This window comes from Typopeltis vanoorti, chromosome 11, assembly GCF_054136105.1.
Source record: "Typopeltis vanoorti isolate ZY-2024b chromosome 11, IOZ_Tvanoo_1.0, whole genome shotgun sequence".
NCBI classification, from domain to species: domain Eukaryota; kingdom Metazoa; phylum Arthropoda; class Arachnida; order Uropygi; family Thelyphonidae; genus Typopeltis; species Typopeltis vanoorti.
Window position 1 is genome coordinate 134,524,330 of NC_143559.1, and position 17,759 is coordinate 134,542,088.

The following is a 17,759-nucleotide window of genomic DNA, read 5'->3' on the forward strand; positions in this document are numbered from 1 at the left end:
ATCTACCTTCTCTTTGATTCTACGACACTATATACTAATCTTCAATGAATCTGACAGCCACCTTCTTATACATGTCACCAGCTGTCTATCTATCCATCCACATTTAGATAATAATTTTCTATGAAGTATCTTATCAAATGCCCTAACAAAATACCAACAAATATTGTGGTATAGCCATTCCCTTTTCCTAACTAAATATCACTTTATTTTATTGCAGAAAGTGAGTAGATTACTAAGGCATAGCCTACCTTTCAAACCATTCTAACCTCCAAAGACTATAACATTTACATCCTTCCTATTTCTGAATTCTGACCTCAACCACTATGCTTGGCATACTGATTAATCTATAATTTGCACCCTCTGTCACAGAGCTTCCTTTATACAAACCTGTCTTATCTTCTTGGACATTGCCAGTGGTGTGACAAATGAGACCTTCTTGTGAAGGTGCTGCTAATACTAGTACACATTTTCATCATGCACAAGCTGATATTCCCATCTAATCCCAATGTCATACTCACATAATGATTTCATAATATCTTAACACCTCTATTCTCACATTACTCCCTTACAGATTTAACAAAATATTTGCAGTTTCCACTGAATAATCCAGTATTGCTCACCATAGTTCCATTTTTTACAGATTCTAGCCAAAGGAGAATTGCAGGTATCTGAGAGAGAACGGCAAGCTCAATTAGAATCAACTTTCCGTGATATTGCCACAGTTGTGGCAGATAAGTGTGTCAATCCAGAAACAAAGAGGCCTTATCCTGTAAGCATAATTGAAAAATCAATGAGAGACATCCATTTCTCTATCAAACCAAATCGAAACACCAAACAGCAGGTAAATAACATTAATTTATATTCTTTTAAAACTTATTTATATAGATGTATGCTCTAACTAGGAATTTTCAGTTCATTGTGGAATACTTCAGATCATTGCAAAGCTTTTCTCATACTACAACATTTTCATGTAAACTTAAACAGTTGATTATGCTGTTGGCAAAAAATATATATGTATATCATCATCAGCCATGTCAATCCACTGCTAGATGAAAGCTTTTCCAATATTACTCCAAAGCTGTCAGTGGCTCTCCTTCCCCATGTCATTCCTGCAAATTTGATAATATTATCAATCTACCGTGATTTGGGTTGACGTTATGGTTGTGTTTCTTCGTATGGAATCCAATCCAGTACTTCTTTTGTTGATCTTGTCCGATCCAGTACTTCCATTGTTGATCTTGTCCTCGAGCAATATGCCAAACCCATTGCATTTCAGATGTTTCACTCTTCCTCTGATGTCAGAGACTTTGGTTTGATTTCTTTTCCACGTATTCCTTTTGATCCAGTCTTGTGATACCAAACATACTTTTTTCCATATTAAGTTGTGTTGTTCTTAATTTTTGAATTTCCTTTTCATTTAGTGTCCATGTTTCATAGCCATGTGTCAATATAGAAAGAATACTATAAATTAAAGATGCCAAGAAATTGTATTCTTGGTTTAATCCTTTATCCAAGTGTAATCACACAAAGTTTGCACATGAAGTAACTTCATGACTGGGCAACATATAGAGGCTAATGATCTCACATCACTCGCTTTAGTATCCCATGATGTAAAGCACACACACGCGCACACACACACACACACACACACACACACATATATATATATATATATAAAAGCAGTGCCTCCATAGCACAATTGGAAGAACGATGGTTATGTTGTACCCTTCAATTGGAAAAGGTCTAAGTTTGAAATAATAATAATACCCTTACAGACATGTATAATACTATGCATTATGGGAAGGGTCACTACCCAGACCAGTTTAAGATATGGGACATCTTATGGGATACTAAGGCAAGTGATGCGAAGTCATTAGCCTCTATATACAAGATGCCCAGTCGTGAAGTTACTCCACACGCAAACTTTGTTTGCTACACTTGTTTTTAAAGGATTAAACACCAAGAATATAATTTCTTGGCATCTTTAATTTATAGCATAACCAAGTGGGAAAAGTTTCGACAATAGGAAGAATAAATTGGTTAAAAACTTCTTTTAGGCAGAATGTAATTGGCTTTTGAATATTGTCCCTTGCATATTCTCTTAAACTGTGAACTGATATCCCATAGCTGCATTGCATTCAGATTCCGTAATATCTAAGAACCTCCATTTCATCAACCTCTGTTCTCATATTTGACATATCAGACCCTGTCACCTATGCCATAACAATATCTTCACTTGGATCATATATCCTTGCAAAATGATCACTCAGTAGCTTAACAATTTCGGCTGTCTGTCTCTCTCTACCATCTGCACTCATTAATGTTATCCTTCCATAGTCAATCTTCCTCCTACTTGACGCGCACAAAAAAAAAAACAAAAATATCAATCTCCATCCAAAGACATGAGCAGCATTCATATCTTTTAAGTAGTGTAAGATATGCAACACCAATTACATAGGTTGTATTCTCATAAACTCTCTGGTCCTTTTTAAAATAACCTTCCAAGTTTTTTTTTTTTCTCTCTCTCCCTTCTCTCTCTATATGTATGTATGTATATATTTCGTAATGAAATAAGGATGATTATTTTTATTTTTACATTTTCATATGATTACATATTCTGCAATTTGAGCAAAGCACCAAATATTTGGCTAAAGCATACTGAATTAAATTTTATAACCAAATGCTTTGAACAAAATACTCATTAAAATTTTTTTTATCATCATCATCATCAAATTCCTGCCATGTACCCTCAAGGGGTGTACAGGATATGATAGTACTACATGAAAAAATTACATCATTACTAACTTCCTATCTACAATTCTCCTGCAAATCAGTCTGGGGTGCTTAAGGGTCAAAGCTGTATAACCGAGAGGAGACCTCCACATAGCCTTTAAAGGAATGCGGAGAACTGACCAGGACTTTGACCTAATGTCCAATCCTCACCTTCTCGTGGTGCACCCTATTGGGTATCTACTTGGATACTGAATGAACGAGGATGGGCTGGCAATTTGAGATTTAGCCGACCAAATTGTATTCTTATTGGTTAAACCAAAATAAAAAATGATGGTACAACATGACAAAATTTCATACCGGCTGGGGCATCGCCCGGTTAAACAAGACCCCCGTTGTTTTCGCCAGGGAACCAGGGCGAACAGCGAAAAGTCAGATACTGGAACAAATCTAAAAACAAACCCCAACTCAACATCACCAGAGGTAAAGATCAGTACTATCAACGTAAGAAGCCTGAATGGCAAAGAAATGGAGCTAGCTGAGGAATTAGATAAGTACCAGATCGACATAATAGGGGTGACTGAAACAAAAAAGACCAAAACTGGCGAGATCTTTCTGAGCAATAAATACAAAATGTTATATTCAGGCAATGACAATCAAGGAAAAGAAGGAGTAGCTATAGTATTCAACACAAAATACGAGGCTAATCTTCTTGAATGGCAGTCAGTCTCAAGTAGAGTAATGTGGGCAAATATGAGAATGGGGAACTGGACAATGAGACTTATTTGTGCCTATGGTCCTACAGAAGGTTCTACTAAGGTAGAAGTGGAGGAATTTTTTCAGGCTTTAGGAAAAGCAACTGACACAATGAAAAAGGAAAAGTTGGTCCTTGTTGGGGATCTAAATAGCAGAGTAGGAAATGATTGTCAGACATAGAAAAATATTTTGAGAAAATTTGGAGAAAAGAGCAAAGCTAATAATAATGGCAAATACCTGTTGGATTTCTGCTCAGGACATGGACTGGTTATTACTAACACCATGTTCCAACATAAAAATGTGCACAAATTCACATGGAGAGAAGAGGCTAGGAATAAGTAAAGTCTCATTGACTATGTTATTGTTGATAGTAATGTTTTCTCCCTGGTGCAGGACACCAGAGTGTACAGAGGATTTGAAATTGGAAGTGATCACTATTTAGTCTTGAGCAGCATAAAATTGAATTTCACATTGAAAAGAATAACATGTAAGAAAGTTTCATCATAATCATCAAATTCCTGCCATGTACCCTCAAAGGGGTGTACAGGATATGATAGTACTACATGAAAAAAATTACATCATTATTAATTTCCTATCTATAATTTTCCTCCAAATCAGTCTGTTACTTGTCAAGACTCCAACATTATCAGATCTTATATTTCTATCGTCTAAAGCACTTTGTACAGTATCAATCCACCTATATCTTGGTCTTCCTCTAGGTTGTTTTGCTGCCAACCTAGCAGAGAACACTTGTTTTGCTAATCTTTCCTTGCCCATTCTGTTTAAGCGAACATACCACCTGAGATTAGCTCTGCTAACACATTCCTGGATGCTGACAATGTCAAGTTCTTTCCTAATATCCTCGTTTTTAATATGATATTGCCATTGATGCCATCTGTTCACGCCTATAATCTTTCTCAGGACTCTCATATCTGTGGTCTCTAGTCTTTGGTCAAGTGTTTGACTTCTGACCCAGCTCTCAGATCCATAAGTTAAAACTGGTTTGAACACTGTCTTGTACACAGCTAATTTAGTGTTCCGACTAATTTCTCTCTTATTCCATATGAATTTATTCATTTGACTTCCCACCATACCAGCTTTGCTTATTCTGTTGTCTATTTCTATATTTAATTTACCATCTTCAGTAAAAATCGTGCCTAAGTAGGGGAAATGTTTTACTTGTTCCACAGGTTCTCCATTCACAACACAGTTGACATTTTCAATGATTCTGCCTATTTTCACTGTCTTTGTCTTTTTATTGCTGACCTTCATACCATATCTATTACAACAGTTATTCAATATAGTCAGAGAATCTTGCAGACTTAGCGGATTTACTTAGAAGTATAACATCATCCGCATAAAGCAAAGAGCTGACATTAACATCTCCAATTTTGAAATCATGTTTAATACCGCTTTCCTTCATAATGTGATCTATATAGATAATGAATAACAGAGGGGATAATGCACATCTCTCACACCAGATTTAACATTAAACCATCTTCCTGTACTTCCTTCAATTCTAACTGCTGACTTACAACTTAAAGAAAGACTAAGTATTGCTTGATATAATGCACCATTGACACCATATAATTGTGGCGTATTGAATAGCTTCTCTCTTGGCACCTTGTCATATGCCTTTTCCAGATAGACAAAACTTAAATATACATCTTTGTTATATTCCCATGCTTTATCGACTATTTGTCGTAAAGTGAAGATCTGATCCTGACAGCCTCTATTTGGCCTGAATCTAGCTTGTTCTTCACCAAGCTTTTCTTCCACAATTCTTCTCAACCGTTTCTCAAGTATACTAGCATAAATCTTAACAGGAACATTCAGTAGGGAAATACCTCTGTAATTCTCACATGCAGTTTTGTTTCCCTTTTTTATATATGGGTATTATTACAGCTCTACTCCAATCATCGGGAATTTGTCCCTCTGTCCAGGCTTTCTGAACTATGCAGTGCAACCATTGTGAGACTCTTATACCACCATACTTCAGCATTTCTGGTCGAATATCATCTACTCCTGCTGCCTTTCCACATTTCAAGCCTTTGATGGCTTTTTCTACTTCAAGTATGGATATGTATTTCTGACTGCATGCCTGGTCAGTGTTTTTTACCACTGTGCTGTCATCACTGCCTGTTTCATTTAGCAGTTTTTCAAAGTAATTACTCCATACTTCAAGGATATCTTTTTCTCCCGTTTTCATGTCACCTTTATCATCTCTAATTCCTTTTACAGCACTCTTTCCTCCATTCTTAAGCTTCTTCAACAACTTCCAGAATATTTTGCCACCTTCTTGATATTTATTTTCTATATTCTTGCCAAAGTCCTCCCATGACTTCTGTTTAGCTAGTTTTACACAGTGTTTAGCATTCTTGCATTTGTCTCTATATTTTCTAAGAGCACAAGCTGACTTATTTGACAGGAACTTTTGGTATGCTTTCTTCTTTTCCTTCAGTGCCTCTTTAACTTCCTGTGTCCACCAGGGAGTTCTGATTTTTTTATCCTTGCAGACAACCTCACCACATGCCTCTCTGGCAGAATCAATCAATGTTTTCTTCAGAGTTTGCCACTGAATCTCCAAGGTTTGATTCCTGTTCTCAAACTCTTTCATTTTTTCTTCAATAATCTTTGTGTATTTTAGCCTACAGTTCACATCTGAGAGCTTCTCAACTTTTATTCGCCTTGAAACTTTCTTACATGTTCTTCTTTTCAATATGAAATTCAATTTTATCCTGCTCAAGACTAAATAGTCATCATTTCCAATTTCAAATCTTCTGTATACTCTGGTGTCTTGCACCAGGGAGAAAACATCACTATCAACAATAACATAGTCAATGAGACTTTTCTTATTCCTTGCCTCTTCTCTCCATGTGAATTTGTGCACATTTTTATGTTGGAACATGGTGTTAGTAATAACCAGTCCATGTCCTGAGCAGAAATCCAACAGATATTTGCCATTATTATTAGCTTTGCTCTTTTCTCCAAATTTTCCAGAAATATTTTTGTATGTCTCGCAATCATTTCCTACTCTGCTATTTAGATCCCCAACAAGGACCAACTTTTCATTTTTCATTGTGTCAGTTGCTTTTTCTAAAGCCTGAAAAAATTCCTCCACTGCTACCTTAGTAGAACCTTCTGTGGGACCATAGGCACAAATAAGTCTCATTGTCCAGTTCCCCATTCTCATATTTGCCCACATTACTCTACTTGAGACTGACTGCCATTCAAGAAGATTAGCCTCATATTTTGTGTTGAATACTATGGCTACTCCTTCTTTTCCTTGATTGTCATTGCCTGAATATAACATTTTGTATTTATTGCTCAGTAAGAACTCGCCAGTTTTGGTCTTTTTTGTTTCAGTCACCCCTGTTATGTCGATCTAGTACTTATCTAATTCCTCAGCTAGCTCCATTTCTTTGCCATTCAGGCTTCTTACGTTGATAGTACCGATCTTTAACTCTGGTGATGTTGAGTTGGGGTTTATTTTCAGATTTGTTCCAGTAGCTGAATTTTCGCTGTTCGCCCTGGTTCCCTGGCGAAAACAACGGGAGCCTTGTTTAACCGGGCGACGCCCCAGCCTGCATGAAATTTTGTCATGTTGTACCATCATTCTATATTTCGGTTTAACCAATAAGAATACAATTTGGTCGGCTAAATCTCAGATTACCAGCCCATCCTCGTCCGTTCAGTATCCAAGTAGATACCCAACAGGGTGCACCACGAGAAGGTGAGGATTGGACATTAGGTCAGAAGCCCTGGTCGGTTCTCCGCATTCCTTTAAAGGCTATTTTAAAGCGAATAAAAGTTGAGCAGCTCTCAGATGTGAACTGTAGACTAAAATACAGAAAGATTATTGAAAAAAAACTGACAGAGTTTGAGAACAGGAATCAAACCTTGGAGATTCAGTGGCAAACTCTGAAGAAAACATTGATTGATTCTGCCAGAGAGGCATGTGGTGAGGTTGTCTGCAAGGATAAAAAAATCAGAACTCCCTGGTGGATACAGGAAGTTAAAGAGGCAGTGAAGGAAAAGAAGAAACCATACCAAAAGTTCCTGGCAAATAAGTCAGCTTGCGCTCTTAGAGAATATAGAGACAAATGCAAGAATGCTAAACACTGTGTAAAATTAGCTAAACAAAAGTCATGGGTGGACTTTGGCAAGAATATAGAAAATAAATATCAAGAAGGTGGCAAAATATTCTGGAAGTTGTTGAAGAAGCTTAGAAATGGAGGAAAGAGTGCTGTAAAAGGAGTTAGAGATGATAAAGGTGACATGAAAATGGGAGAAAGAGATATCCTTGAAGTATGGAGTAATTACTTTGAAAAACTGCTAAATGAAACAAGCAGTGATGACAGCACTATGGTAAAAAAACACTGACCAGCGTGCAGTCAGGAATACATATCCATAGTTGAAGTAGAAAAAGCCATCAAAGGCTTGAAATGTGGAAAGGCAGCAGGAGTAGATGATATTCGACCAGAAATGCTGAAGTATGGTGGCATAAAAGTCTTATAGTGAACTGCACTGCATAGTTATTATTACTATTACTATTATTACGGGCAACTCCAGGGAGTCATTAGACTCATCGAGGGAGGCCCCAAATCATATTCATCACAACTATCTGACATTCATACAGTATCTATCATACCTCGCCTTAAACTCATTCACTGTCACAGCATCCACTACAGACTCAGGGAGCGCATTCCACTCATTCACTACTCTAAAAGTAAAGAACCCAGCTCTAACACCTTTACTAACCACACTTTTGCCCAGTTTCCATGGATGTCCCCTAGTCCTCCCACAACCAGCCCTGTTCTCAAAAATATCTTCTGAATTAATTTTATAGAAACCCTTCAGTAATTTGAATGTCTCAATCATATCTCCCCTCCAACGCCTATCAACCAATTTTTGCAACCCACAAATCCTCAACCTGTTATCATACGGTTCATTCCACAGACCTGCTATCATCTTGGTCACTTGCTTCTGGATCCTCTCCACCTCCTCCCCATCAAGAAGAAACCTAGGTGACCAAATCTGAGCACAGTAGTCTAGATGGGGTCTTATCAAGGCTCGATAGAGACGAACAATAACCTGCTTGTCTCTGCTTGTCAACGTATTCTTCAGCAACCAAGTGATTTGATGAGCTGTTTTGGTCACTTTTGCTATGTGTCCCCTAAATTTCAATTCCTTATCCACCAACACTCCTAAATCTCGTGCCTCATTAATTTCCTGGAGCAGGGTTCCACCAATGCAGTAAACTGCTGCCAATCTTTTCACCCCAAAATGCATAACCTTACATTTTGTCACATTAAACTGACATCCATTCTCCTTAGCCCAGACCTTCAATCTATCCAAATCATCCTGCAAAATTTTGACGTCATCTGCATTCACTATTGCCCTACCCAGCTTCGCATCATCCGCAAACAAATGAACTGTTCCTCTCAGATCATTTCCTATAACATTTATGAACAAATTAAACAGCAGTGGTCCATGAACAGATCCTTGTGGCACACCACTAGTCACAGGCCGTCTTGTGGACTCTACTCCCGAGTAAACCACTCTCTGATATCTCTCCGTCAACCACCCTCCTATCCATCTCACCAACCCTATGTCCATTCCCATATGCTGCAATTTACTGATTAGAATTCCATGTGGAATCCTGTCAAAGGCCTTGGCAAGGTCCAGTAGAATCACCGTAAACCCATTACCCTTATCCAGTTCAGCCGTCACTGTGTTATAATACGTGAGCAAGTTACTGAGGCATGACCTACCCTTCACAAAACCATGCTGTCCCCAATTCAGTATCCCATTTTCTTCTATCCAATCTTGTATTTTCCTCTTGACTATTTTCTCTAAGACCTTGACAATGATTCCTGATATGCTAATCGGTCGGTAATTTACAACAGCAGTCTTGGAACCACCTTTATGCAGTGGAACTATTTTCCCCTCTTTCCACCCGCTCGGGACTAACCCAGACCCGAGACTCAAATTAAACAAAATGGTCAAGGGTACTGACAATTCTTTAGCTGCTTCTCGTACAACACGAGCTGGTATGCCATCCAATCCCACAGATGTATTGACATTGAGGTTATGCAATAGACTACTCACCTCCACTTCATTAACCACAATTCCCGTATAATCTACTGGTTTTTTCGTTTCTGCAATGTCACCACCTGGATGATATACTTTTGCAAAGTGCTCACTCAGTAACTCAACTATCTCAACTGATTCAGTTACCTCCCTACCATCGGCATTCTTTAAAATCAATCTGCCATGTACATTTTTCCTTTTACTTGCTACATATCTAAAAAACTGTTTAGGATTCTCTTTAGGATTCTCGAAAGAACATTGGCCAAGCAGGCCAATGTTCTTTCGTAATCCTTTTTTGCTTTTCTTACCACACTCGTCACCCTTCTGGCCTGCGCTTTATACCGTTCATGTGCCTGCCGGTCACCCTTCTCCTTAAATTCCCTCCATAGTTGTTTCTTTTTTTGCAACTCAAGCTTAATGGTGTTATTCATCCATTTAACCCCTACTTGATTTATTATTCGGACTCTAGATATACAGTCAGCCATTGCTTCATGCAAGCACTTCTTAACTACCTCCCATGCACTATCAACTTCTAGTCCTTGCAGTTGTACATGCCATGGCACTGAACCAATCAAACTCCTAAGCTTGTCGTACTTTCATAATTCCACATATACCCTGTCTTAATTGCAAATTCTACACCTTTAGCCACCTCCCAAGTTAAGACCCTGTGATCACTCTCACCGATTGGTGGCAATGTGGTCATATTTGTTACAGCCTAATCCTCAGATGTAATTACTAGGTCAAGCACTCTCTGACCCCTAGTATTTTCCATTACATGCTGTCGCAGATAGTTATCCCTTAATAACCGCATAAAATCCAGTTCCTTCCTCCCGTGTGTCCTCTCCTCACTCCAATCAATGCGACCATAGTTGAAATCTCCCATAATAATCACCCTCCTTCCACCCATTTCTTCTATTTGCTTGTGCATACTGTCACCACCATCTTTTCCATCACTTGGTCTATAGCAGCACCCAATTGTATATTTAGTTCTGCTAGCCACAATCTCACACCAAATGGCCTCAAATGTGCTCTTTTCTCTATCCTGCAATTCAACTTCTATTCTCCTTGGCTGGAGCTCATCAGCTATCATCAACAATACTCCTCCCCCCATTTTATTCTCTCTGTCATTCCTGAACTCGCTATACCCATCACATTCAATCCCACTAGTTATATCATCTACAGTCAGCCATGTTTCACTAATACCTATAACCTGTGGTCTGGAAGTGCCAACCATGGCCAAAAACTCTTCCTTCTTGTTCCTAATACTCCTAGTATTAGTGTACATGAATTTAAGACCCCCATTAGCCCCAACCCTACCTTGATGCCTTATATTAACTATCCCTCTCTGATTTGTTGTCCTTATTTGCTCTGGCATATTATATTCATTCTTACATTCAACTGCCTCCATAAGGACTGTATCTCTACCCTCCCCTAACAAATCTAGTTTCCCTGAATTTGCACATCCACTACATTCAGCAACACTTTCTCAAGTCTTCTTACACCGTAACCATTCAAATGCAAGCCATCCATCTTATATAGATCCTTTCGCCCATCAAACTCACTCCACACATCCACAAATTCCACACCACTCGTCATACATAACCCACGCATAAAGTCATTTGCAATTATAGCCCTCCTTTTAAACATTTCACTGTCATACCGTGGCAAAAGACTAATCATTCTAACTCTCTCACTCTTTTCTTTTGCTACCTCAAACAATTCATTCAGGTCTTCTATCATTTCCATTTTATCTCCTTTCAAATCATTCGTACCTGCCACAACAATCATTTCTTTCACCCTTTCCTTTTACTCTCTAATAGACTCAGTTACGTCCTTTATGGTCGCACCAGGTTGGTACGATTTTGTCAAATCCTCTACTAACACACCTCGTACTAACGAGTCTCCATACAGCACTCTATCCTTCATTTTGTTCATGTTCACATTCATACGTCTATTTTTCCTGTCATACCTTTTATTATTGGTTGGTTCATTCAGTCTACTTTTGTTCATGCACTCTAGCTGCTGTTTTGCTCTTTCTATCGCACTTTTCAACAACGCGATCTCACTCAATGCATCTATCTCATCTTTTTTGTTCTCTGAGAAACCATTTATACTATCATTCACACTTTCTACATTCACACTCTCACAATTTTCATGTACAACCTTGCCGTTTCTTGTCATATCCCTATTTCCTTCATTTTGAAGGTTGACAAAAATATCACACTCACGATCCGAAATACACTTCAATTCCGCATTCTCCCTACATTTTCTACACATATTCAATCCTTTATCATCATCTAACCACACTCCGACCGCACTCCACAAAGCGTACATTTCACAGCTAGTACTCTGACTCATTTCTTTTATGCTACCGTTCTTTGATAACGATGGCAAACCTTCATTACTGGCCGCCATTTTCCTACGCACAGGTGCCATATTTATCTGTAATGTGTTTTGTCAAATTAAACGTTATAACACACCAAAAATAGACGCACTAAAATACGCAAGGCAAACAAAACAAAACTACACAATTTTAAATTAGTTCAGAAAGCCTGAACAGAGGGACGAATTCTCGAAATTTTTTTTATCAGTTTTTAATGAGTTTTTTTCCCCCCCCAGAGTCTTGATTTCAGGAAGCTTACTGTAACCATTATTCATAGCAGCTATTCATACAATATCTGATATGAATAATGGTTACAGTAAGCTTCCTGTAATAAATGAAATTGTACAATTTCACTTCACAATAACATTGTGATTGGCACCACTGAGTACTGAAGTGCATGATGTGAAAAAATTGCATGTTTTCTCAGTTGAAATACTTGCTACCAAGTTTTGAAATGCCTCTGCAAGCAACATTAGCACCATAGCTGTTCATTGGGAGCTGAACAACATGGATTTCCATGGCTGCACACAAGCATAACATCAGCAAGGACATTGCCAAGCAACAGATGAATTAATGTCAAGCTTGCTACTATTGGACTCTGGAGTAGTGGAAATGAATTCTGTGTAGTTAAAGATCTGCTTCACCATCTGGGAGTCCAGTGGGTCTGGGGATGGCAGGGAATGCTACTTGCTCAAATGGGTTATGCCAACCGTGAAATTTAATGGAGGAAACATCATGGGTAGGGATGTTTTTTTAGGGTTCAGGCTAGTTGTCTGACTAGTGACAAGGAATCTTAACACTGCAGCTGCCTATTATTGATATTCTAGGCAATTCTGTACTTCCAACTTTATGGCAACAGTTTGAAGGCCATTTCTTGTATCAATATGGCAGTGTCTCCATCTAACAAGCAAGGTCTCTGCAGGAATGGTCTGTTGAGATGGGTGCTGAAGAACTTGACTAACCTGCACAGAGCCCTTATCTCAACCTCATTGAACATTTGTAGGAGGAATTGGAACTAGTTGCAAACTGGACCAATTTTATTTTTTTTTTATGTGGTTCCCACACATGAAAGGCTTCTATAAACCTATAAGTACATTCATACTGTGACTGTGGGTGGGCTAAGAATTTTTTTTCCCCCATTTTTATTAATTTTTTATATATATATATATATATATATTTTTTTTTTTTTTGTATTTTTTTCATTTATTTTTAGTCTGGAAACCCTGCTCTACAGACCAAACATGGAAAATTTTCAGGCCTCCAAAAAGCAGAATTGTGGTCTTGCACCAGGCAATGAAATTCATGTCTCGTGTGAATTGCCTGACATCAGTGATCAATGTCAGGCTGTTCACTCTGATATTAGTTAGGACATTCATTAATGCTTTTCTGGAAGAATGGAAGGAAATTACTTCAACTATATACAAAAATCTAGCCAAAATCATTCCTAGAAGATTGAAGGCTGTTGTAGCAGCGAAGGGCTGACCAACTTCATATTAATGCCTTTCATATTAGAGTTGAGATGAGCAGGCATTCAGATAGTACCTCCTTAAACACACAAACACTGACAAATCACTTATGATGACCTCTGGTAATCCATTGCAGTGTTATCACTGTTCAAACAAAAGATCTATCTCAGACCTTTATTAACCATATTCTTACACAACCACCAGAGTTGACATTATTATTATTATTATTATTGTATGGGCACCTCCAGTCCAAGGACTTATTGCAGATAGTATCTTTCCATGACGTGAGGAGCTGAAGGATCTTCCTCAGCAATAGCCAAGTTAGCCGGTCTTGGGTGTGGACAGTAAGGTTTTTTCCCCAGTTTATCATGGGGTTTTTCATCCTGCAAAGCAGATAAACTGGCCTTGAGAACTCAACATTATGGACATAGGATACACCAGGGCGTAGGGCTGACCACCTTATCCTGTGAACAGTTTGAGGTCCGATGATTAACTAACTCTCGACACCGCAATGTAAAGGAGAGAAAAAAGGAAGCTGAGATGAGTATCTTTCTATAATATCCCCTTGATTCTGCTTATCAACTAAACTTAGTAATCATAAAACTTCAGTCTGTCCTGAGGAAGCACTCTGCACTATCCATCTACCATTTTGACCACTCATCTCAAAACCTTCAACACTTCTACATCCTCGAGCCCTAGGCCACCAAATTTGTGTGTGTGTGTGTGTGCATGCATGCATGTATGCAGATAAACAGGAATATAGCTCCCTTATCTTTATTTGTCAGTGTGTTTCTTAAACATCTAAGTGATCCTCGGAAGTTATTTGCCCACTTTTGCAATGTCTTCAGAACATCAATTCCTAGTTCATCATCACTCTCAAATTCTCGCCTAGTAAATTTCTTGTATTTCAGTTTTGTCAGTGTAATACACAGCTTGTATCTTTTCTTCCCTGAGTGCTTGGCATTTTGGCACATGAAACTAATAATGATTATCCTATATCTACACTGTCAGTCTGTTTAAGTCATCTTGCAGGATCTCAAAAAAAAAAAAAAAAAAAAAAATCACGTTCGACATCTCTTGACAGTGTATGGTCACTCCCGTACCTCACTAGGTTTTCTGGGAGTGAAGACTTCTGCTAGAAGAAGAAATAGAAGGGTTGCAGATGCCCTTTCCACACAGAGTCAGTAGGACAATCACAAACATCCATGCCGATGGTGGGATTCAAATCTGCAGCATCTTTGCTGGAGAGCGGATATGCTAACCATTCAACCAACCAGGCTGGCTTCCTTTCTCTGCATCACCATTATTAACTGTTGTCCTTCCAAATTTAACATACTGAATATTTCCTCTCATATCTTTTCTTATATCATTAATGTACAAATTAAATACCATTAGGCCTTATACAGAGCTCTGTGACCTGTCTTCTCTTGGATTCTGTTTTTCTATATACTGCTTAGAAAGAAGTCAATGGACACCATATTGTAAAGAACAAACAGCCATGGTGCCCACCTTAATAAGATTTAGGATCTCCTTTCACTGCAATGACTGCTGCAATCTTGCAGGCCATGCTTTCCACAAGCGTATGATAGAGATCAATAGGAATTTTGGACCATTCTTCCTGTAAGCATGTAATGAGGTCCTGGACTGTCATGGGACAGACACCTCCCCTTGATCTCACCTGACTCTAGTTCATTCCACAGATGTTTGATAGAGTTGAAATCAGGCCTCTGTGGAGGCCTGTCAAGTGTGGTGATGTTCATGCCCACAAAGAAAGCAGTTACAGTAGCAGCAGCCTTATGACATGGTGCATAGTATTGCTGAAAGAGACAATGGTCAGTTCCGTAGAAGTGCCATAAAGTAGGAAGCATTTAATCGTCCAGAATGTTCAGATACTTCTTGGAGTTTATTGTTCGTGGCACCACACCAACAGAGGTCTGAGGCCAAACCCGGAAAAACAGGACCATAGCATCATGCTGCTTCTTTCAAATTTCATAGTTGGGGTTACGCACTCTGGTGAGAGACGTTCACTAGGCATCCATCCATCTGCATGGTGGAGGGTGTAGCGTGATTTGTTGCTCCACAACACAGCTTTCACTACCCATTGTACATACACTTTGCACCACTGAAGATGACATTGCATGTTGTTTCAGGTAATGTGGGGCTTGTATATTGCGGTCCTACCATAGAAACCTTGTCGTGAGCCTCGGTTCTAAATGTTTTTGTGCAGATTCATCTTCCAGTTGATACCTGTAGCTCTGTATTCACCATGTTGGCTGACGAATGGCGGTTTTTACATATTATTGTGTGTATACCAATTCATGTGTGGATTCAAAGGGAAACAAGGTATAGAGATTTTAGTATTGACCTTTAATGTTGAGCATAGCTCAACTTTTGCAATACCAATGATCTTGATAGGCTCGGACAACTCAGTAAGGTTATCATTGCTATCGGTTTGGAATTCCTTGACTAACTGAGTTGGAATTACTGATATATTAGCTCCAGTGTCGAGGAGAAATTTGCAGGGGATTCCTCCAACTGAACCTTCTACCAGGGACAGAGGTCGTTCTTTTCCCACCTTAGCTATCGAGACTGATTGCATTTTATGTTCTCCCCTTGTTTTATTTTTATTCCTCATTGTTACTTTACTTTCAGTTTTCTCTAATCTCGTTTCACACATACTGGAAACCATTAGGCCAGAGTTCCCTTCTGGGATAAAATTTTTTTCAGGACCTATTAACTGTTTTTCTTTAATTTTCATCCTTAGGAGTGAGGCCTGAGTCATTTCCTCTACTATCTTTTCGCGTTTTATGGCTAGAGCCATCCATCCAACTCTTGGGCCCCTTTCTTAAATATTCACCTCCCTTAATTCATTACTTAAACCGACCCTAAACTGTTGGAAGGCCAACCATCTCAAATGGGATTACTCCTCTGGGGAGGATGTTCTCATTTCTTTAGTGATGGATAATATTCTGTCTAGAAACTTCATCACTCCTTCACCATTCTCTTGTATGCAGCAGCACAACTTTCTTAAAACTTCGGGACCTTTTTTCTTTGGAGAGTACTTAGATGTTAGCAGTTGCTTAAATTCTAGGTACTCTGTGGTTTTTCTTATCATGGGGGAGGAGGATAGGTATGCTTCAGCCTTACCCACCAATTTGCTGCGTATTAATGTGAGTAACTGAAAATCACTCCAGCAGGTAAGCTTTCTTAATTCTTCAATATATTCGAAGAAGGATACCACATCATCAGTGTCTTCCCCAGAATATTGTGGAATTACCTGAGCAGGATTTATAGATCTAAAAAATTCCTCGTTATTCATGTTGGAACTTGTAGGCAGAGACATGTTGGTACTTTGGCTCACACTAAATTGTTATTAAATATTCTAATTACTATATTAATTCCTGCCTGATATGAATTCAAAAACCTACTCACTGTGATTGATCTATTGCTAGTTTTTTTTTTTTTTTTTTGTTTTCGGGATCGAATCACATCCTGCCTACTAGCTGCGCCATTTATGTTGTGTGTTTATACGCTAATCGATTATGTTAAGTTCCTTATTCTTTATAATCCTACCAGCTGTGCCATTTATGTTGCGACTTTCTCTTTCTAAATTTTCTATTCTATCGTTTTTTATCTTTACTATCCTCTCGACTCCGCCATTTATGTTATTGCCCTTTCTTATCTTGTTTGCTATTTCTTTACTTACTTAGTTGTTTACCTTTTATCTACCCTTTCTTAACTAATCCAGTATTCTATCTTTCTTAAATTCAAAACTCGTCTAACACTGTACCTTACTTATACAATTTATCCCTTATGATTTAAACTCTACAATCAAATATTCTCTCCTTCAGTGCTTTGCAATCCTATTGGCCTCTCTATGTCCTAAACAAACAATCTGAAGAAGTTCACCCTATAAGTATTAATACATTTATATGTATACTGTGCCAGCTAATACCTGGGTAGAAAGGATTCTTGTTCAGGGATCATTAACTCCCTTTCAGAGAGTTAATGATCAAACATAAATTTATCTTCCCCCCGCTTGTCCTTTTCTTTTTTACGGTCACGGCTTACTTATTGCATTAGTATTCATGGGTTTATCCCGTTTGTTATTTTTATGAGCGGTAGTTTTGAATTCATATAATATAGGCAGACCAGCAAGTACATGAATGAAACAATTTAATGAGCTTTAAGGTGATACACTATAATACATTTCAAAACAGGATAATATGAGTGCACTCAACTCAGATCAAGAGCTCTAATTAACTTGTACTTATCATACATACTAAATCTTAATAACCTAAAATACAATCATAAAGTAAAATTCATAGATT

General features: G+C 38.3%; 1 protein-coding gene across 1 annotated transcript in view; it reads left to right on the plus strand.

Annotated features, from left to right (window-relative positions):
* The window catches only part of Sbds (SBDS ribosome maturation factor), a 78,659-nt gene that overhangs the window by 39,206 nt on the left and 21,694 nt on the right, over positions 1-17,759 (plus strand). The window contains exon 3 of the mRNA XM_090400382.1: positions 641-841. Within this exon, the coding sequence (XP_090256508.1) occupies positions 641-841 (201 nt within the window). The remainder of the gene's footprint in view (positions 1-640; positions 842-17,759) is intronic.